This window comes from Typopeltis vanoorti, chromosome 25 (genome assembly GCF_054136105.1).
Source record: "Typopeltis vanoorti isolate ZY-2024b chromosome 25, IOZ_Tvanoo_1.0, whole genome shotgun sequence".
NCBI classification, from domain to species: domain Eukaryota; kingdom Metazoa; phylum Arthropoda; class Arachnida; order Uropygi; family Thelyphonidae; genus Typopeltis; species Typopeltis vanoorti.
In genome coordinates this window covers 41,252,987-41,277,513 of record NC_143573.1, presented here as the reverse complement: position 1 = coordinate 41,277,513, position 24,527 = coordinate 41,252,987, and the positions used below count along the sequence as shown (strand labels likewise).

The window sequence follows — 24,527 nt, the reverse complement described above, 5'->3', positions numbered from 1 at the left end:
CATCCCGTGTGGGCAGTAGGGAAAAAACCCTACTGTCCATGCCCAAGATCGGCTAACTTGGCTATGGCTGAGGAAGATCCTTCAGCTCCTCACGTCACCCACAGGAATCAAACCTAGGACACTTCTTCCCCAGGCATATGGTTGCGAAGCGCACAGCCACTAGGCTAACCCCACAGACAATTTATCTGTTATATATTAATTTAATTTAATTAGTTTTAATTTCATCCCATTAGTTTTAATCTATGAACACACAACTGTAATACATAGAGGGGATTCCAATTTAAGCATGCTCACTACTTTTTTTAATTCAATTCCTATTGTTGTTCGATAAGTGTACTGATGTCTTATGATACATTGCTGTGGCATATGCATTATCCTATTATTATTATTATTATTATTATTATTATTATGGGAGACTCCAGGGAGTCCTTAGACTCATTGAGGGAGGCCCTAAACATCATGTCCACACAACTATTCGACATTCTCACAGTATCCATCATACCTTGCCTTGAACTCATTCACTGTCACAGCACCCACAACAGACTCTGGCAGTTTATTCCACTCATTTACCACTCTAAAAGTAAAGCACCCAGCTCTAACACCCTTGCTAACCACACTCTTGCCCAGCTTCCATGGATGTCCCCTAGTTCTCCCACCACCAGGCCTTATCTCAAAAATATCCTCTGAATTAATCCTATAGAAACCCTTTAGCAATTTAAATGTCTCAATCATATCTCCCCTTTTGCGCCTATCAACTAATTTCTGCAACCCACAAATTTTCAACCTGTTCTCATAAAGTTCATTCCATAGACTTGCTATCATCTTGGTCACTCGCCTCTGGATCCTCTCCACCTCCTCCCCATCAAGAAGAAACCTCGGTGACCAAATCTGGGCACAGTAGTTGAGATGAGGTCTTATCAAGGCTCGGTACAGAGGTACAATAACTTGCTTGTCTCTGCTCGTCAAAGTATTTTTCAACAACCAAGTGAGTTGATGAGCTGATTTAGCCACTTTTGCAATGTGCTCCCCTAAACTTCATCTTCCTATCCACCAACACTCCCAAGTCCCTGGCCTCATCAATCTCATGGAGTACAGTTCCACCAATGTGGTATACTGCTGCTAATCTTTTCACCCCAAAATGCATAACCTTACATTTTGTCACATTAAATTGACATCCATTCTCCTTAGCCCAGAACTCCAATCTATCCAAGTCTTCCTGCAAGATTTTGACATCTTCTGCATTCACTATTGGCCTACCTAACTTTGCATCATCAGCGAACAAATGAACTGTTCCTCTTAGATCCTTCCCTATGTCGTTAATGAACAAATTAAACAGCAGTGGTCCAAGAGCAGAATCCTGCAGCACACCACTAGTTACAGGCCATCTTTTGGACTCTACTCCTGAATAAACTACTCTCTGATATCTCTCCATCAACCACCCACCTATCCATCTCACCAACCCTATATCCATTCCCATATGTTGTAGTTTACGGATTAGAATTCCATGTGGTATCCTGTCAAATGCCTTAGCCAGGTCCAGCAGTATCACTATAAATCCATTACCCTTATTCAGTTCAGCCGTCACTGTGTTATAAAACTTGAACAAGTTACTAAGGCATGATCTGCCCTTCAGAAAGCCATGCTGTCCCCTGTACAGTATCTCATTATCATCAATCCATTCCTGTATTTTTCCCTTGACTTTCTCCAAGACCTTGACAAGGACTCCTGATATGCTGATCAGTCGGTAATTTGCGACAGTAGCCTTCGATCCTCCTTTACGCAGTGGAACTATTTTCCCCTCTTTCCACACCTTTGGGACTAAACCAGACCCAAGACTCAGATTAAACAAGATGGTCATGGGCACTGATAATTCTTTAGCCGCTTCACGTAAGACCCTTGCCGGTATACCATCCAATCCACAGATGTATTCACCTTAAGGTTCTATAATAGACTATTCACCTCCTCCACTTCATTCATCACAATTCCCATATAAACTAATGGTTCCTTCATTTTTTTCAATGTCACCACCTGGATGATATACTCTTGCAAAGTGCTCGCTCAGTAATTCCACTATATCGACTGGTTCAGTGACCTCCTTACCATCATCATTCCTTAAAATCTTTCTGCCGTGTACAGTTTTTTTTTTTTGCTTGCAGCATATTGAAAGAACTGTTTGGGATTCTCTTTAGCTTGCAGCTAGTTTCCTTTCATAATCCGCTTTTGATTTTTTTTACCACACTCGTTACCCGTTACAATTTAGTATAAATGATGAAACAGAGAAATGGAGGAGTATGATGTTTTTCAGGAAAATATAATTATAGAAAGGACAAGAAAGAAGGGGGGGGGTTGATGATAGCAGGGAAATTATGTCTACAGAAGGTGGAGATGAAAGGGGCAGGGAAATAGTGATAGTGGTTTGAGAGGGTATGGTGTAAGTGGAAGTTGATGACCATACATATTTGTTGGACATTGCTATAGGCTATGGAAATGTGGATGTGGTGATGAAGAAATGTATAGGAAACTTAGGTTAGTCTATAAGAGAAGAGTGATTATTATGGATGATTTTAAATGGTAATATGTTTTGGAACAAAGAGATTGCATCTCTAGGAATAAGGAAAATGAATTTTTTGAGTTCTCACAAACTGGAGTTTCCCTCCAGTTTGTGAGAGTGATAATGAGGTGGTACCTGAGTTGTGGCCAACCATATGAAGATCTCTGTAAGGAAAGGATATATACTCGTGTTCATGGAAACCACATCACTTGCTGTAACCATGTTTTTTGGTAATTAAATTTTAATGCCTATTTGAAAGGGATAAAAACACAATAACTGTCACAAATAATGAAGAAGGTAATATAACATTCTTTATTTTTTATTAATATTTGGCTCTTTTTAGTACAAGATGTGACATAATTAAGAAATGACAATAAACTTGACAAATATTTCAAAATGGAGTCGATAGTAATATTTTTACTGGAAAAACAAATACCAGTATCAAATTTAGTTCAATTATACAGTTTTACTAACATTCAAAGCTAAAAATTCATTTTTTTGATGTTTAGTACTTCATGTTTAGTACCTCTTGCCTTTATTACAGCTTGGCATCTTCAGGACATTGACAAAATCAATTTCCTGATAAATGCAACTATCAATTCATGGTTCCATACCATGAATTGACAGTTGTAATGGCTTCTCAGAGCTCCTGGAGTGTTTTTGGCTTCTTCTTGTGTATTTCAATCTCCATTTGGTACCACAAATTCTCAATAGAGTTGAGATCTGGGCTGTTTCCTGGCCATGATAGTCGCTGAATCAAGTGTTCATCAAGCTACTTATTAACCTGCAACAAAAACTAAAGCTCTCTGAAGTACTAAACTTGATTGGTATGGTACATTTTAGTGTAAGTAATATCATTACTTACACTTTTTGCCCTATGACAAGGGGCAGAGTCATACTGAAAGATGCAATTCGTCATTAAGGTAAAGTGGTCTTTGATAGTATGCAGCAATTCTTCTAAAATTTTTTGCTACACTTGCACATTCACTGAACCTTTTGCAAAATGCAAGCAACCAACGCCATGGTATGACATGCAGCTCCAGATCATCTGGAGAGACCTGGCTGACCATTGACATTAGAGTCAGGGTTGAATTTCTTTGCCTGATCATCTTCTGTCTGTCAGTTGTCAGTGCCCTGCAGGATAAACGTTTTCCCCTCAGAAAAAAATTATTATTTTCTGCTGATCAGGGATCAATTTGGCATGCTCTTTACACCAATTTAACTAAGCCAATCTCATTTTTTTGGTTAACAAGGATTTCTTTTTAGGGCACCTGGCTATCAGTCCCTGTAGAATGAGTCTTCTCTTGACAGTTACAGAGCTTGCCACAGCTCCTGTTTGTTTTCTTAGTCTTGTTTCAGTTCTCTGAATGATGCATGCCAATTTTTGAGGCAGAGCCGCTTTAGAGCTCGATCTTGGTATGATGTATACAGTGACTTTATTCTTGTCCCCTTCTTCCTTTACGCAGTTCTGGTTTCACCTTCAATAACAGGACACCCTTTTAGCTATTTCATCACGAGAGGAATAGCCTTCTCTATTCAAAGCTTGAATCACACTTTTTCTGCAAGGGTGTGAAATGGACATAAGTAGCCATATTGATCTCAGCACTAAAGTGTGAAACTAGCTTTTGCTGTCTCTCTATAGCATAAAATATTCTGATGCAATAGTAGCAACTATTACATTATGCATAAACCTGTGGGAATGATAGATGATGCAATACAACAAAATATCTAATGATAAACCAATGAAAATGACTATCATTATCATCGTGCATATCAAGGATTTAGGCCTAGCGTGGCCTGTTCCGGCCTTAGAAGTCATCGTTGAATCTTTTAAGAGGACGTCCTGATTTTCTTTTTCCTAATGGCTTGTACTTTAAGGCTTGTTTTGGTAATCTTTCTATTTTTATTCTTTGAATGTGTTCCATCCATTTATGTTTATATTTTTTAATTTTTTCTGTTTTTAATTCTTGGTTTAATTCTTTCATAATTTCTTCGTTTCTGTTGTGACAAATAGAGTATACTTTGCAGTTTTTCTCATAAACTTCATTTCTGCTGTTATTAATCTTTGTCTTTTTGTTTTATTGTCCAGATTTCATTTTCATACAATAAGACTGGTAGGGCTAATGTATTGTATACTTTTAGTCTGGTTTGTTTTTGAACTAGGTTTGGTTTAACTGAGCTACTTATTTAACTACTAAATGACTATATTTATGTAAGGCGATGAAGTACAAGGCAGTGATTATGAACAGTTTAGGAGAAAGCTAGGAGATATAGCATGAAATAAAATCAAGGTAATTCATCCTCAATAATGTGACATCATGAGAAGCTTGAGTGTAGAGGAAAGAGGATTTTGCAGTCATTCATCAAGATATCATGTTAGTCTTTGCATAAATTGGAGCAGATAGGAAAGAATGAAGCTGGTGATATGGAGACGAGGGTGCCCAGTGGACTGATATCAAAAAGTAGTATATGGAGGAATTGAATCCAGGAGAAGGAGTATGACTAGTAATGTATTGCAGAACTCTGTGCTTTGACTATTGCTATTTAATTTGTACATCAGTAATATAATACAAGATTTAAAGGGGAAATATCTAGTTGTTTGCTAATGATGCTAAACTGGGTAGAGTGATAGGCAGTGCCATAACTAGCTTTTCATGGGCCCTGTGCAAAATTTTATTGTTGGTTCCCCCCCCTCCCCTTTTGGAAAAAAAAAACAAATATGATAGAAATAGAAATTTTGTTTATAAATATTATATTATAATATATGTTTATGAATCGGCCCCCATGGTGCCAAAATTTAAAATTGGAAAATTAAAATATAATACTGATTTTTTTTATACTCCATTTAAGGGTCCTCCTTCATCCTGGGCCTGTGCACCTGCCTAGTTATGGCACTGGCTTTAACTAGGCAGGTGCCTAGTTAAAGCCAGTGCCGTAACTAGTAGCTTATAACTCTGATGATACTGATGGCACTCAGTATCATCAGAGTTATATCACTCTGATGATACTGAGATTCTGCTGGATGGTTTAAACAGTCTGGTAATATTGGCAAAGGATAACTTGCCAGTTTAATGTGGCCAAGCGCAAAAGTATCATTTCTTCATCCCAAAGTTCACTTGCACTTTGGGATGAAGAAATCTCAAGCTGTTTACTACATTAGTAGAAATGGAAATTGCTGGAGCTTGAAATTTGGGGTGACTGTGGACAGGGCTAACCAAAATATATCATCAGATTACTGGGATGTTGAAGAACACACTGAAGTACAGATTGGGAAGTTATCATCACTATAAGAATGCTACATCTGGTTGACAGGATTCCTTAGAATGATCAAGTGCTAGAGTGGATCCACAGGTGAATGACCAAGATTGTCGCAGTTCTTTGGAATTGCTCCCTGTGAAGACAGATTGAAAGGGTTAGAAAGACTAATTTATAGACAATAAAGATGGGATATGATAGAAATATATTGACTGACTAAAGATATTTTATAAGCTTGACACAAAAGACTTTTTTCAGTATATGGCAAAAGGGAGAGAATAAGGGATCATGCCTGGAAACTGTGTAAGAGTATGGGTAGCAAGGGTGAGAAAACTAGATTTTTTGCTTAGAGGGTCACAAATGGGTGAATGATTTCTAAGCAAAAGTTGTGTGCTTCGATAGTAAATGAGTTCCAGAGTATGATTGGTATTTCATTTATAGTCATTTGCGCATGCCTTTGACAATTACTCTTTGATGATATGAAGCTGAGAAAATAATAATAACAATAATCTTTATAATTTTAGCATACTGTGTAATCTTGAAATGCAGAAGGAAAAACAAAAGCAATCATTGTATCAATCAGTATTCCCCTTTAATACAGCAATGTTTTTCCCCCATAATAGTCTTATTGTAAACAAAATTTTTAAGACATGCTCAGACTGGTGCATACTTGTATGCCAGTTAACACTGATAATTTTTAGGTGAGGTACTTTTGGCTGTTGTCAATGTCTTTGTATTACTCATAAACAAGGATATATTTTATTATTATGGTGTTTAAGCCTATATATTGATTGTCACTCATTTTGTTGTTTCAGGAAATTACCGTGTACAAGATATCATAACTAATTATTTAATTATTAAATCCAATATTTTACTAAAATTAAATTATACACAAATACAGATATTTGCACTCTAGCATTACATCAGTATGAGACTGAGGAAAGACAAAAAGCACAGGGAGGCCTACAGTTATAAACAGCTCCACCTATTTGACCTTGACTGTGTGTTCTTGGCCAGTGGACTGATTACCTGTGGATGAGAGTTTCCCAAATGAGAAGCAGTTTGCTGCAACCATATTTGTTGTGAATGGGATAGTTTGCATGGGCCAAAGTAGATTTCAGGAAAAGTATCTCATATGTATTCTTTTTTTTGATGGAGTAACATGGCCTTTTTCTAGTGTATCTTGTGATGAGTGCTGAAGGCATCATCTTCTTAACCTGAGCAGCTGTGATGATGGAATTGGATACAGCCTCCATTCTCTGAGATTCTGATGTTGGCTATCCAGCTTGCTTGGCCAAAGCAAGAAAGGTTGCAGCTACAGGGGTACCTGGTAGACTCCAGCAGATCTACAGGAATTGTAGTTAGTCTTTAGGCGAGCAAATAAGGGATACTCATTTCTCATGTGGTTTCAAGGTGGGCTCAAAGAATGTTGTCAGTGATTTGGTGCTTACAAATACTTAGCACTTAGCCAGAGTGCTCTCTTAGAATGCTAGCAACACTCCTTCTCACATATAGAACTCTGCCCACTTTAAGTTCAGTACTGAAACCTCATTCTCCAGCATTGACACTTCATGGTTAGTTTTGATGTTTCTTTATTATTCACCAGTGTTCCACTTAAAGACACTTTTCACTTAATTGAAGTTAAATTTTCTCCTGAATCTTATCCCTGTTTCAGTTTCACCATGAACTTCAGATATTTTGTTTGGCAAGGCAAATTCTTCAGACAAACAGAGGCATGGGTTCTCCTACCCTTCCTCCTACAGCAAAAATTGGCTGTAGGAGGAGGGGTAGGAGTCAATCAACAAACAACAGTCTGCTCTTCCTAAATATCCTGATTACTTGACAGTCTGATAGATCGTTGGCTTTCACACACTGTGGAAAATCCACACATACATGATAAATAAGATAAATACATCTGCCAACAATTGCATCCCCACCCCACCCCACCCCAGCAATATGGCATCATAAAAACCTTGGTCAACAAGGCAAAATTAAGAATTCACCCATGTACACAATACCTTTGTGGCTGATGGCTACAATCCCCACTGGTTCAAAAAATATTAATCCATACCTCCTCCTTCCAAACACAAACTACAATAAATCCATCACCATCCTATATATTCTTAGCATTTCTGAAAAGATGGCAAAGATAATTAAGAGATCTAATTTTATGACACCTTTATCAAACCAAACAAGAAATTAGGATCACTTATTCACTCTTCTAAAGACTAGCTGCAACTTCTACATCTACCTGGAGTCTGCCAAGTATCCTGTGGCTGCAACAACCTTTTTTACTTTAGCCAATAGGCAGGACAACCAACATCAGGATCTTGGAGCATGGAGAATACATCTGATTCCATCACCATGGTTGCTGAGATTTAGCAGTCCATGACTTTGATATCCACAACAGGATCTGCTGTAAAAGGCCACCTTACTTCAGCAAAGCAACTACATATATGAGATACTTCTCCTAGAATCTGTTTTAGCCACCCTGATCTTAATAAATATGGTTGCATTGAACTACCTCTCATCTGGAAACTCTCATCCATAGGTAATCAGCCCACGATTTCCAACAAGGTCATCAAACAACCACCCACACAAAGCCATTATGCACCTTGTAGCAATCGTTAATGCAATGTTAAGATTTCATTACTTTTACCGATGCTAGAAAGAAGCTAACCTAATCTTAACCCCCAAACCAGAGAAAGCAGTTCCCTCAGAACTACCACACAATCAGCCCACCCTCCTGCCTAGGAAAGATTGCCGAATGAATGTAAATTCATTCGGCAATTCTCAATATCTGAATGAATGTAAATTCATTCGGATATTGAGAAGATTGCAAAAATCAGAGAGGAAAAATCCTCAAACCGTATGAGCAGTTTTCCTTTTGCAAGAATCACTGTACTGTACAACAAATTGTCAGTTGTGGAACATATCAGTGTGGGATATAATTGGAGACAACAAACTAGAACTATCTTTCTTAACATTGTAAAGGCATTTGACAAAGTCTGTGGCATAGAGAACCATTTTATAAACTAATTGACATTAAACTCCCATTAGGCCTGACCAGCCTTATCAGTTCCTATCTTGAGGATCAACATCTTCATGGGAAACTACAGGGAATCAAATCATCCAAACACAGGAGGATTACAGCAGTTCACTCAGGGCTCTTTACTGTCACCTTTATTCATTGGCATCTATATGGCTGACATCTCCACACGGCGACCACAACAGTGGCTCTACATGAGGATGAAACTGCAATACTGACCCAATCCATAAGGCTGAGATTGGTAACCGAAATGCTGCAGACCGATATCTCAGAATTACAGCAGTAGTTCAGAGATGGCACATTGATGTCAATGCAGACAAAAGTGTCGCTGTTCTTTTTATGAGGAAACAGGCACACCTAAAGGCAAAGTCATCACGTTTGATACCCCTATTCTCTGGCAGGCAATCACCAAACACATATGATACATAGTGAATTGGATTTAAACAGTATTGATGTGAACACAGATTGATAAGAAAATAACTATTTATTAACTTAAAAGCTAATATTTCGCTGGTATTATATCCAGCATCTTCAGAGCACACAAACAAAGTTTGTTACAAATGCAAGACAACCACAATTCAGTGTAACAGTGGGGCTAGTATAAGTAATTGCAGCGTGCAACACAAGACTAAAGTCCTAATACGGCTGCATCTAAGTTATAAAAAAAAATTTTAAAAAATGATACAGCTAGGCAAAGCAGTCTGCTTTGTCCCACATAGATTGTGCCTGCTCAAAAGCAAATAAAGTAATAAAACAACCTTACCTGTTACTTATCGATGCAGTTGGCTATGCGTAGAAAACAAGCTGCTCTTATACAAAATGATCAGATCTATACTGATACATCATCAGAAAACATCAAAAAGATACAAATAATACAAAACAGGCATCTGCATGATGTTCGGTGCTCCATGGTTCATGAGGAATGAACAGCTTCACCAAGAAGCTGATATCCCATATATCACAAGTCTTACGTGAAATGGCTGCAAACATTTTTGCAAATGCAGCCATCCACTCTAACCTATTAATCCACTAGGCAGCGGACTACAATGAATGTGTCTTCAAGACACCAATACCCCAAAACTGCACTGTGCAGGTAAGTATGAAATACACTGCTAATCAGTCCACAGTGGGTGAGCTAAACTCTTTTATAAACCGATAAAGGGATATAAAAAAAAAAAATCAAGGCCATCTTGCCAAAGCAGTATCTGTTTTATATGTTGTTATGGTAAAACAGTGAGTTTTTGCTCTCTATTGATTTCTGATGAGAAGAATCAAACAGTTCAAAACACTTCCAAGCCAGTGAAGGCTAAATGTACTAATAAAAGTGAATATATGGGCTTGTGGGCTGAGTTCATGTCTTTTTTAAGTAGTGCAAACCAAGACTCCAATGTCCAAAGGTTATATTCTCATAAGCTCTCATGAAAATTTGAATCTGGCTATAAAATCAAAATGAGTATATAATATCCTTTTATAAGTAAATGATTTTTTTTTTGTATTTTAATTTCAAAGATGGTTGTTTGGGTTTTGCAGTAAAAAAATGATATTATTTTACTTAAATCTGCATAAAATTAAGAACAATAACAATTTTAAAAAAATATTGTCATTTTTGTTGATGAATTAACATTCTTGCCATGTTTCTTTTATATAATTATGGAATCATGAAGCAATTAAATTCTTTTTTAAACTATCTTGGCATTGGTAACCCTAACTGAAATACCTAAAGAGGAATAAAGTAGAAACAGAAAATCTTAGTGACAGTGACTGGAGTGAGTCTGAGAGACTGGTCCTCAACAGAGTGCCGTCTTGATCAAGAATTTTTGGATAGGGTTTCATAAGAACAGGATTCTAAGGTAGGGTAGAAATTTGGGATTTATGTAGTAGTGTCAGAAGTTATACAGGTGAGATGTAATTTCTGGAACAGAAAAGAATGCCTAATTTTTTGGAGTGGATGTTATATGTTTATGCCAGCAGGGGCTGGGACTGTAAGTCAGTCCAAAATAGATGTAATCTTGTATAGAGATCTGGATATCATTAAAGGTGGGGAAGCCAAGGAAGGTGAAATGTAATCTTTGTTGCATGAATTATTGGGCAATATACTGAAGTTGGTATCCTACTGAAATGTGGCTAGAATATCAGTGTTTAAAAAATTGATTATGGAAGATCATGTCACTAGACAAGATCTCCCATAATCAATGAGCATTGCAGGGTTTAAAATGAAAAACGAGGAATGGAGTTTACTGCCATCAGCAAAACTATGGATAGGATTACTGAGAGAAAGTAATTAATAAATAGGAAAAACAATATAGTTTTTCCTATTAAACTATATTGTAAAAACTATGGAGCCCTTATGTACTCTGGCATTGGAGAAGAAATCTAAAGAAAGACAGGTGTCCACCATGACAGTGAATTATGAGGAAGGAAATGAGCAATCCAGTTGCAAAAGGAAGACAGTAGACCATAAAGTGGTAATTTGGTATAAAGGCCCTTGTGCCCGACCCAATTGGATGCCTTGGAAATGTCTAGAATGGCCACTTAAGTTCCTCTGTTATCTTCCCATAGCATGTTTATAGGTGAGTAATGCCAACAAGGAGATCCACTGCTAGTTGAGAGTAATGGAATTCATATGAAGGGTTTTTATAAGATTGATCCAGAAGATATTTTTGAAAATATGACTGGTGGTGGGAGGACTAGGGGCCATGCATGGAAGCTGGGCAAGAGCGTGGTTGACAAGGGTGTTAGAGCTAGGTTCTTTACTTGGAGAGTGGTAAATGAGTGGAATAAGCTTCCAGAGTCTGTTGTGGGTGCTACGACCGTGAATGAATTCAAGGCAAGGTATAATAGATACTGTGTGAATGTTGAATAGTTGTTCTTGACATGATGTTAGGGCCTCCCTCGATGAGTCTGTCGACTCCTTGGAGTTTCCCGGAACAATAATAATAATAATAATATTGATAGTCACCGATTAACTGTTGGACTTCCAGCTCATTGAAAGGTTTTGATTTTCTCCATTATTTTTAATAGAATGAAAGTGAGTGGAATGGGGTGTTAGCTTGATGGATGGCTTTTTTCTCTTTTCTTTAGATTGGGTCACACATGCTGTGGGATAGATATTGGGTGAGTGTGAAGGAGTATAATGATCACATAGAATGAATTCTGGAGCACAAGTTTTGAGTACAACTGCTTGATCAAGATTCTTCAGATATCTTTCTGATGAAAGATCAGAAGCACAGTGAGATGATGCCAATAGATTTTTTTGGATATATGTTAAAATAGCACCATCTGGATATGGGAGGTGAAAACATGGATGGGCAACAGTTATATCCATTGAACTTGGCAAGAGACCAGAAGGTAGAGGCAAGGTTTTTGTACTTAGCTTGTTCAAATTTACTTTGGATTTGCTGATGGTCTTTTTGTAGTATGCAGTAATATAGGCTGAATGTGGAGCTGGTGTTTTTATTTCCTGCCACTTATGGTATGCTGCATTTTTTTTTTATTTTGAGCCTGCTTTGCCACACTTGCTGAAAAACAAGTTTGAAGAGTGATCAGGTGTTTTGAGTGGAATGATAGCCTTCTTTCCAGTAAGAATTATTTTAGCTATTTATCTAGAGCAGGTATTTTGATCAGAAGAGTGAAAACAATAATCAGCACAAGAAAAGATAGAGTGGAAATCACAGAGGATGTTCCTTTTGGTACCTATATAGCAACAAAAGACATAAGACTAGAGTGGCAGGGAGAAGGGCTTTCTGTAGAAAAGGAAACTTAGATGAGGTTGTTATGGTCATAGTTACCAAGAGGAGAGCTGTCATCTGCAATATATTTATCAGAAGCAGTCAAGAAGAAATGAAGCATATTCAGAGCTTGGAGAGAATTATCAGGTGGGTAAATGAACCATTTGTGAAAGATCACTGCTGATAGCAGTATCTTGGCATCTCTGACAGCTTGATCAATGGAAATGGAGAAGGGAAGCCAGTCTGATTTCATTCAATTCAGTTCTATGAATTGAATGAACATATTTTTAGGGTTTTGTTTTCCAACAGAAATAGCATGGTATGTGTTGTGGGGGACACATTAGAGCTGCCATAAAATCTCAGTATCGACATGGATATAAGGGCAGATAAGATTTTTGTATGTGTATTAAGAAAGTGTGATATTGCCTTAAACTTGGTTTTTTGAATCTTAATGAACCAAATCCCAAAAAAGGAAATAAACACACAACAGTCCTGTTGTGCAAAGGTGATATTGAAACTATTTAAGGGATATATCCATTCATTTGCTAATGATGCAAACTTGCATAGAGATAAAGAGCAATTTTAAAATTGAATGACTGCAAGAGTTTGATTATGCTAATGTTAATGGGTATACAATAATGGATGCCAGTTCATTGTTTCCAAATGCATTTTGGGTTGTTGAAATTCAAAAAGATGTATACTGCATCTAGTACATCTCCAAAGAGATATACTCATGAAGTTCACAAGTTATACTGCATAAATTGTAAAATAATACAATTTTTTGGCCTTCTTTTAATTAGCTGTTGCTCAGATCTGTCCTCTAGAATTCTGAATGGATGAGGAAATATTAAAGAGGATAAGAAGAGTAACTGAAGTTATATGCCTGCCTGGCTGGCCAAGTGGTTAGCTTATCAGCTCTCCAGCCAAAAGGCTGCAGGTTTGAATCCCACCATGGGCATGAATGTTTGTGATTGTCTGTGGAAATACTAGTGGTGGTGGTCAGCAGTAGATGGCATTGGTGGAACCAGCTGGTGGAGACAGAGTTGTAGAGCAGGTGCCCTCCCTCAATGAGTCTTTGGACTCCCTGGAGGTGTCAAATAATAATAATATTGGGCATGAAGAGAGATTAAAGGAATGCGAGCTGCATACCTGGTGAAAAGGAAGGAGTGGTTGTATAATGAATCCATATAAGCTGATAAAGGGATTTCAGAGGACAGCAATGACTAAAATCTTTCCAAAAATGGTAGAAGAAAATAGGACAAGGAAATGTATTCTATTTAAATATAGGCATTTGTTAACAAGAGTATAAATGCTATCATTTTCTGTTGATTAATTAATTAATCTATGATAATACAGTATCCCATATGAGCAGAATGGCACCATCTTATGAAACCAATATAAAACTACTAGTTACAATGTATTTTTGTCTGTCAGTTGCGTGCGTTTGCCTAGTTGAGGGACAAAAAATCTTCACACCTTCATATGAGACCAGCTAACTCGCCATCTGATTGAAAACACCTAATAAAGGTTCCTCACGACAGGTAGATCAGCCACCATCCATAGTGACTAAACTATGGAAGCTCTTTTTCTGTTCATAAATGATTGAATGAGCAAAACTGCATTGCTGTTGGAAGCAGTAAGCACATCATCTCTGAATGAACTTAAGGAGAGGTATGATAAGTATATGAACATAGTGGGCTTGCCTTAACAGTCCCAGTATTCCTTGAAGGTCTACATTTAACATTCTTCCATACTTGTACTGTTAAATGTAGACCTTCAGGGAATACTGGGACTGTTAAGGCAAGCCTACTATGTTCATATACTTATCATACCTCTCCTTAAGTTCATTCAGAGATGATGTGCTTACTGCTTCCAACAGCAATGCAGTTTTGCTCATTCAATCATTTATGAACAGAAAAAGAGCTTCCGTAGCTTAGTCACTATGGATGGTGGCTGATCTACTCTGATAGTGAGCTTTATTTGTCTATGAAGCAATGACATAGAAGGGAACTCAACAAATGAAGTTTCACAAAGTTCTGTTCTTTGGTCATGATTGTATAATTTGTATGTTTGTGATATAAGAAACAAGAAAGTATAAGAATTTAAAAAGTTGTTTGCAGTTAACACAAAGTATGAGACAGTTACACTCTGATGTATTAATTCAAGAGAGTTTGAATTGATTGATGCTGTGAGCAAACAGGTATCCATTCATTAGGATGGTAGTTTTGCACTAGATAAAAAACACATCTGCTGCACAGAGATTTTGGGTTCAACCAGCAAAGATTTTGAGTTGGTTAATATGCCAACTCAAATTATCAACTAGGCTGTTCCACCCTTCTCATAAGCTTTCTAGACCTACATTGTCTTAAGAGTTCCTAATCTACAACAAAAGCTACCAAAGATCAGCTTCCTCCTCTCTCAGTGCCTGGAATATAAAAAGTACCATGTTTTAATAAGGAAATACCGTGAGCAGACATATGAATTCAAAAATATAATAATGGAATAACTCATGTAAATTATTATTTAATGGTATAATTTTCACCTGTGTATCACAGGCATCTTCAGTACATTTATAAAGCTAATTGAACAATAACAATTCCAAAGGGCACCACCTAAGTAGCTAATGTAAGATTACTAAAAGGTCAATAAATTTCCTAACTAAAAAAATAATAATAAATAAATGAATATACAATAAAAAGTTAGGAAAGATTAGCTGATTTAAAGGGGACAGACGTAAACTTTACCATCAGATCTGTTTAAGTTAGGAGAGTGAAGTAGAGATTCACATTTCTTTATAAAGCTGTTCCATGAGGAACCGACTTTTGTGAAGGACTCTTGTCTTGTTCCAATGAACTCTATGTCTAGTGATGATGGCATGTTCTGCAAGTCCAGACTGTTCAGGTTCAAGGTATTGAATATAAGACTGGTGTTCTTTTAGCCAAATAGAGGCAGATCTTCCTGTTTGTCCGAAATAAGATAATCCACAAGAGCAAGGAATCTGGTAGACACCTGGATAACTAAGATGTGGAAGCTTGTCCTTTGGAGAAGTGAGAAAGGTGGAGATTTTTTTAAAAGGTTGAAAGGGAACAAAAATATTCAGTGGTTTTAAAACTTTTGCTATACGTTCACTAATGCCATGCACATAAGGGATAGGAATGCATGTTATTTCTTCTATATTTGAAGAGGAAGACATATTAAAACTACTCAAAGCTCTTATGATGAAGGAATTCTTATATCCATTAGATAAAAAGCAGGAAATAATATATTACAGTTTTTTTTGTAACAGATCGTCTGAAGAACAAATGAGTGGGCCCGATGAACCAGTGTTTTAATAGTTCCTGCCTTTTGACTCGGATGGTGATGAGATTCAGCATGGATATAATGGCCTGTATGAGTCTTCTTTCTATAGAGTGAGAAATGTAGGTTACCATCTGGTTGGTTAAGAAATAAATGATCTAAAAAGGCTAACTGCTTATTTGATTCTACTTTTAGGGTGAACTGGATCCTTGGATGAAGTACATTTAACTTATAGAGAAACTGTTGAAGTTCATCAGAAGAGCCATTCCAGATAGCAAAAATGTCATCGACATATCTGAACCAATGAGTAGGTCTGGGAGAAATGTTGTCAAAAATACATTGTTCAAAGTGCTCCATAAAGAAGTTGGTGATAGCAGGAGAAGGAGGATTGCCCATTGCTGTTCCTTCAATTTGTTGATACAATTTGTTTTTAAAGAAAAAATAACCAGAATGTATTACAAAATCAAATATTTTTACAATGTCTGAAGGAAATTCTTGTAGCAGTAGTTCAATGTTTTCAGATAAAGGAACATTTGTAAATAAAGACCATCTAAACTGATCATAATATCCAAAACGTCCAAATGAAGATCTGAAATTTTATTTTTGAAATCCAAAGTATTCTTTATAAAAGTATCAGTTCTTCTAGTTCAAGAAGTGAGTAAATTTGATAAAAATTTAGAAATTTTATAAGTGGACCTATACAATCTGCCACTGGCCTCAACAGAATACCTGGTTTATGAACTTTCAGAAGACCATACAATCTAGGTGGATGACCAAAGAAGGTTTTAAGTTTTTTCTTTTGATCTTCATCCCATGTAGATACATTATCTATAAGAGAATTAAGTCTTTTCAATTGACTCCCAGTAGGATCAGATGTAAGGTGCCTATGAGTTGAATAGTTGCGGAGTAATAGAGACATTTTTCTCTCATATTCCTTCCTGTCTTGAATAACTACAGTACAGCCTTCCCTTTGTCAGCTTTTATAATAATTAAATTATTATTATTCTTCAGTGCTTTAAATTCACAGTAAGATAGATTAGGACAAGAAGGCTTGGCATTAAAAATAATTTTCGCACATTCAAAACGTAACCTGTTGGCTGATTTTTGGGATAAGGATCGAATACCTTTGTCTTTAAGAGGGCTAGAGATTTTTTAGCTTCGCTCAGCTGATAATTTAAAAGATCCAGTACTAATGTTAGTGATACATAAAGTAGTTATCAACGTTTCCGGCCATCCACTAACAGACAGTGAACATTTTGTTTTATCAAAAGGACATGATTTCGGCATTGCGCTAAATAAGGTACCCCTGATGGATTTTTTTCATAACATAGACAGAGGTATTCAATCCTTATCCCAAAAAAGAGCCAACAGGTTACGTTTTGAATGTGCAAAAATTATTTTTAATGCCAAGCCTCCTCGTCCTAATCTATCTTACTCTGAATTTAAAGCACTGAAATCACTGAAGAATAATAATAATTTAATTATTACGAAAGCTGACAAATGGGAGGCTGTACTGTAGTTATTCAAGACAGGAAGGAATATGAGAGAAAAATGTCCCTATTACTCTGTGACTATTCAACTTATAGGCCCCTTACATCGGATCCTACTGGGAGTCAATTGAAAAGACTTAATTCTCTTATAGATAATGTATCTACATGGGATGAAGATCAAAAGAAAAAACTTAAAACCTTCTTCGGTCATCCACCTAGATTGTATGGTCTTCCGAAAGTTCATAAACCAGGTATTCTGTTGAGGCCAGTGGCAGATTGTATAGGTCCACTTATAAAATTTCTAAATTTTTATCAAATTTACTCACTTCTTGAACTAGAAGAACTGATAGTTTTATAAAGAATACTTTGAATTTCAAAAATAAAATTTCAGATCTTCATTTGGATGTTTTGGATATTATGATCAGTTTAGATGTTGTTCTTTATTTACAAATGTTCTTTTATCTGAAAACATTGAACTACTGCTACAAGAATTTCCTTCAGACATTGTAAAAATATTTGATTTTGTAATACATTCTGGTTATTTTTCCTTTAAAAACAAGTTGAATCAACAAATTGAAAAGAACAGCAATGGGCAATCCTCTTTCTCCTGTAATCGCCAACTTCTTTATGGAGCATTTTGAACAATGGATTTTTGACAACATTTCTCCAGACCTACTCATTGGTTCAGATATGTCGATGACATTTTTTGCTATCTGAAATGGCTCTTCTGATGAACTTCAACAGTTTCTCTCTAACTTAAATGTACTTCATACAAGGATCCAGTTCACCCTAGAAGTGGAATCAAATAAGCAGTTAGCCTTTTTAGATCATTTAATTCTTAACCAACCAGATGGTAACCTACATTTCTGTCTATAGAAAGACTCATACAGGCCATTATATCCATGCTGAATCTCATCACCATCCGAGTCAAAAGGCAGGAACTATTAAAACACTAGTTCATCGGGCCCAAGTCTTTTGTTCTTCACACGATCTGTTACAAAAAGAACTGCAATATATTAATTCCTCCTTTTTATCTAATGGATATAAGCATTCCTTCATCAAAAGAGCTTTGAGTAGTTTTAATATGTCTTCCTCTTCAAATACAGAAGAAATAACATGCATTCCGATCCCTTATGTGCATAGCATTAGTGAACGTATAGCAAAAGTTTTAAAATCACTGAACATTTTTGTTCCCTTTCAACCTTTTAGAAAAATCTCAACCTTTCTCACTTCTCCAAAGGACAAGCCTCCACATCTTAGTTATCCAGGTGCGTACCAGATTCCTTGTTCTTGTGGATTATCTTATTTCGGACAAACAGGAAGATCTGCCTCTATTTGGCTAAAAGAACACCAGTCTTATATTCAATACCTTGAACCTGAACAGTTTGGACTTGCAGAACATGCCATCATCACTAGACATAGAGTTCATTGGAACAAAACAAGAATCCTTCACAAAAGTCGGTTCCTCATGGAACAACTTTATAAAGAAACATGTGAAGCTTTACTTCACTCTCCTAACTTAAACAGATCCGATTGTTTATGTCTATTCCCTTTATGGGAGATAGTACTTTATAAATCAGCTAATATTTCCTAGCTTTTTATTATACATTTATTTATTTATTAGTTAGGAAATTTATTGACCTTTTTAGTAATCTTACATTAGCTACTTAGGTGGTACCCTTTGGAATTGTCAATTATTGTTCAATTAGCTTTATAAATGTACTGAAGATGCCTGCGATACACAGGCCAAAATTATACCATTAAATAATAATTTATGTGAATTATTCCTTTATTATATTTTTGAATTCATAAAAAGTACCATATTCCTGCAAGTTGGCTTACTTCAGACAGACAGGTAGATCAGCCACCATCCATTTAGATGAACACAGAACTTACATCTGCAATCACAACTATGGTCAAACTGATCTTGCAGACGACATATTGGATACCACTCAAAGGATCTTCTGGGAGTCACCATGCTCCATCAAAGCAAATTAAAAAAAAAAAAAAGACTGTTTTTGGAATCTGCAGCAGTGCTCAGAAATCAACCAAATTTAAACAATACGGGCAAAAAACTTCCCAAAATTTGGGAAACATTAATGGTCTGAGGTCCTAATTTACATCGTAGGCCTCTTACATATGCCCAGTAGAGGATGCACTGCGTAGATAAAACTTTAGTGTGATAGTCACATGTTTCATTGAGTATTATGTTGCCTTTACATGTGTATTACAAGTGTTAGTTGTACTCCCTTGAAGGATTAAAAACAGATTTTAATCCTTTCTTAGTGCTGCCAACACTCTATTAAACCTCCAACATGAAGCTACAACAAAAAAAAGCAAACCATTTGCTTCCTTCTTTAAATCAAAAGTGAAAATTTATATTTTCCATATTTCTTCATTGTACATTAATCAGTATGTTACGATGTTTGTAGTTTAAGATATTCTCAAACCTTACCTTTTTTTGATGGCCTCTACACAATACTGATAAAGAGAAACTAAAAGGACATCAATTGGATAAAAACTTTACTTTTAATGTCTGAGGATAATGTTTTTTTTTTTTTTTGTATTTAATCTATTGAAATACAGACGCTTGATGTCTGTTATCTTTACCTTATAACTTCTACAGCATTTTTTAATTATTTTTTATTTATATACTTATAGTTTGCATGCCATCTGCTCAATTACTTAATCCTGTATCTACCAATGAAGTGGTCCGTGAGTGTGGACTTGATCCTGTTTCATCTCAGACAGTGCTGTCTCTTCCACGAATGCCAAGCGGAAGCTTCTCAGCAGAATTTGAACCAGACTCCATTAGTGGAGAATTTTTTGAAGCTTTGCATTCTTGGAATTATGACAAAAATGGATCTCCATAATAATACAATGTGAAAAAGTAAATATTGAGTATTGAGTATTTAACACTTCATTCAATATTAATCTACAAGAATTAAAAGGAAGAAAACAACTGTGCTTTTTACTTGGACTTTTTAAACACATTTTTTTTTTTTTTTTTTTTTTTGCTGATGACTTATTTTTATTTAATGAAATATAATGTAAATATTTTTAAGATATATTAAGTTGCATGCTTTTCAAATTCATTATTTTTCTCTCATAGAATTATTTATATATTTTAGATAGTGTCAATTTCTTTAAAAAGATGTAAACAGTAATAATGTAACACTAAATGCTTTAATTTCTGTTAAGAACACATAATTAGTTTTGTCCCTTTCTTTCTTCTTCTGTTGATCTCTTCTTTCTAAATGTATTTAAATAACAGCTTACTATTAACAGTATGTATGCATGCTCAGTGTAATATACTCAGAAAACACATAGAGGTGCACTTAATTTTTTACTTTTGCTTATATTAGAGAAGACAAAAACTATTATTTAATCAAAAGAATGTTTAGTTTTTTTGTAAGTAAAATATGTAATTTATTTACAATAAATGATTTTTAATTTTAATATATTATATATTAGAAAAGACAAAAACTATTATTTAATCAAAAGAATGTTTAGTTTTTTGTAAATAAAATGTGTAATTAAAGATATTTAATATAAATGATTTTTAATATATTATATAACAGCATATTTGCATCTACAGTCAATTCCACTTTCAGTATCATATTGCAGAGTAGGTAGTAAAAGGATCTGTTTGAACACAAAACCTAAGTATATTGACCTCTCAATTATCTAACTTGAAATAACCAAATCTCATCAGTTAATAGACTAATCCTTAAATGAGTAATGTGTCATCTGACTCTTGGAACAGCACAATGTAACAATCATGCTCTTAAATATCAGTAAATCAGTTTGATGATTGAGGGATTACAGTATTTTGAAAAGCACTTCTTATGTTCAAGTATTTTATATTTTAATCTGCTTCTGTGAATAAAAATTGTCTAGTACTTGCTGAAGCAAGTAATTTTGTTAGATTGGTAAATGAATTGTACTTGACATGAAATTATATTCTTTATATCCATATTTTTACCATAATGTAAGCAAACAAAAATTTTCAATCAAGTTTACCTTCTTATCTTAAAATGCACAACTCACTTCCTTCAAAGGAAGTGTAACCACATTATGGTTAGAGTCACTTTTCTGACCACTTTCAACCTTCATTGAGGCTTCATCAATGGGGCTAGACTTATAGAGCTAATGACAGCTATTTCAGTAGCACAAAGTAAAATATGAATGAAAACCAGAATATAATTTCTTGTCAAGTATAAAATACTTGACAAGAAATTATATACCCAATCCAGCAAAAAACTTGTTATAATTGTTGAATTCCATCATGTGGCACAAGACCACTGCCCCACTTACTGGAGGTGTGAAGTGGCTTGAAAAAGTTCCATGTTTGGTCTCTAGAGCAAGGTTTCCACACTATATAAAAAAAAATTTTTTTAAAAAAATATATATATAATAAAATCAATAAAAATAGAAAAAAAAATTCTTAGCACCCATCCACAGTATGAATGTACTACAGGTTTATAAAATAACATTTTGTGGGTGATAGAAATTTTTTTCTGCTTCAGTGGTTACATAGTTTTTCACATTTGATGTCACTAATGTTGTATGATCATTCCTGTATCTCATAGGGTTTGGGGAAACCTTTTACTAGAAGTATTAGAGTTGCAGATGTCCTTTCTACAGTTACTAGGACAATCACAAACATCTATGCCTAAGGTAGGATTCAAACCTGCATTTATTGGCTGGAGAGCAGATGTGCTAACCAGGATGGCAGTGCTTGGTTGCGAAGCATATTATGCTTGACAAGAAATTATATTCTTGTTTGTAATTGAAGTGCAAACAGAGTTTGCACTTAAAGCATCTTTATAATTGGTCTACTTGTGTAAAAGAGGCTGTTGACTTCACATCAGTTGTTTCAGTGTTCTATAATGAAAACATTATTATTATTACACCTTCTGTGGAGTTGGCAGAATCATTGTGAGCAATTCATTCAAATGACAATATATTTATTATACAAAACCTTAAACTCCTTAACACTCCCTGCATTGACAATATATTCTAGTAATGTGTTCTATTCACTGATAATTCTCCATGTGAAAATGTACTCTTCACAGACTTCTTCACCACACTTTTATATAACTTCCAGGGATGGCCTCTGGTTCTTCTCTTGCCTTCTGCTCTTTTTATATTCCCTCTGGATTAATCCAATAAAATCCCCTCGCTAACTTAAACATCTTTATCGTATCACCTCTTTTTCCTCCTGTTCACCAAACTCTGCAATCCACATTTCTTCAACCTTTCTCCATAGCCAGCATTCCAAAGTCCTGTTATTGTCTTAGTCATTCATCTCTGGACCCTCTCCAATGTTTGCAACATCACACTGAAAACCAGGTGACCAAATATGAGCACAATAGTCCAAATGTGCTCTGACCAGTGCTTTATATACAGTGGCACAACCACTTCCTTATCCTTACATGTTAGAGTACTTCTTATCATAGCAGCATACGATACAGTCTTTGCAACACTTGCAATATGCCCTCTAAACTTCAGTCTACCATCAACCATCACTCCCAAATCTCGAATGCTTGTGCACCAACTTATCATGTTGCAAAGTTGATACCCCTTTTGTAACACACAATCATTACCTTATCATAAAATGCAAAAAGATTGCTAAAACAAGACTTACTCTTTACAAATCCATGCTTATACATTCATAATCCATTTATATAGAACACTTGGTCTATAATTGGAAACTTCTGTCCACAGAACCATGCTTGTGGAGTGGCACTATTTTGTCTTCTTTCCACTCCTTAGGGACCTTACTCACTGCAAGACTTTCAATAAATAACCACATCAAGGGTATTACTGTTATGCACATTCATTAGGCATATGTGGTCGCCCATTCACATAGCCTTATTGACATCTAACCCAAGCAACACCTGATACACCTCTGATTCTTTCACTTTTAATTCTTCTAATACTTGCCTCTGCTTTTTTATATTGCTCGGCATCATTCACACTAGTATAGTACATATGCTGATAATGTGCTCATTCAATAATTCTACTATATGTTCTAAACTCTTATTTCCCTGTTCCTCACTCTGGTTTACATTCATATATTTCTCATTCTCATGGTGATGTATTGACATGGTGATGTCATTCTGCTCTGCCATAACCATTTTCTCATCATCCATCATCTACTTGCATTCCACAACTTGCTTCTCAATCTCTGTCTCTGATCTGTAGCTGCACTCACTTTGTCTCGACTCTGTGCACTCTTAAACCATTCCATATATTCATAAACTGCTCACCCCTTTTGTCATTCATTATCTCTGCTCTCCTTCTCAACTATTTTCATACCTGGGCAATAAATAAACCACTTTTTCAACATTAACACTGTTATTCTTCACTTATTACAACAGTTTTGATACATTTCACCCCCCCCCCCACCCCGACATACACCTTCTAGAGTCATTTATATCCACAACAACCTCTAACTCTGATGCTCATTCCTTCCTTACAAAGCCTCAGTGATTGATCTGTTTTGCTATGCCACTTGGGAAACATGTTTTATATACTCTGTTCCTAACACCTTTTAAAGATCGAATTAATGGAGCCACACAATAATCTTTTGCTGACTATGCTACTCCCATCAAGTATATTCTTATCTACCCAATAAGAAATTCATGCCTCAAACAGCTTTTTCAGTATATCCAGATATTACTGTTCTATATTGCTACCTCTATCTTGAATTCTCTTATGTAACAACACTCTTCCTATCCTTCAACTCCTTTGGGAGCTTGCTGGTGCTGAAACTTAACTTTGTCGTTTCTCATGTACCTTCTTATATGATATGATACACAGTCAAATATCCCATCTGTTCATATTGCTGCATGCATATTGAGATTTTGTAATATCCTAAATGCCTGTATCAAGTGCTTTGATTCTTATCTCTTGCTATTACGAATTACTACATTATCGTCATCATCCACCTGAATGATACACCTTTGCTAAGTGATCACTCAGGAATTCAACAATCTCTTCTGCTTCATCACTTTTTACTATCTTTCTAACACATCTCCAGTTAATAAATTTATCCTTCTGTACTCATTCTTTCTTGTACCTGTCCTATAGCAAAACAATGTGTTTTGGGATTTCTTTTGGCCTGCTTAGCCAATTTTCTTTCAATCTGA

General features: G+C 35.7%; 1 protein-coding gene across 2 annotated transcripts in view; it reads left to right on the top strand.

Annotated features, from left to right (window-relative positions):
* LOC150092684 (uncharacterized) overlaps positions 1–20,926 on the top strand; it is a 160,407-nt gene extending 139,481 nt beyond the window's left edge. For both annotated transcript variants that reach the window (XM_090414637.1, XM_090414636.1), the window contains one exon: positions 20,032–20,926. In XM_090414637.1, the coding sequence (XP_090270763.1) occupies positions 20,032–20,243 (212 nt within the window). In that variant the 3' untranslated portion in view covers positions 20,244–20,926. The remainder of the gene's footprint in view (positions 1–20,031) is intronic.
* The last annotated feature ends 3,601 nt before the right edge of the window (positions 20,927–24,527 follow it).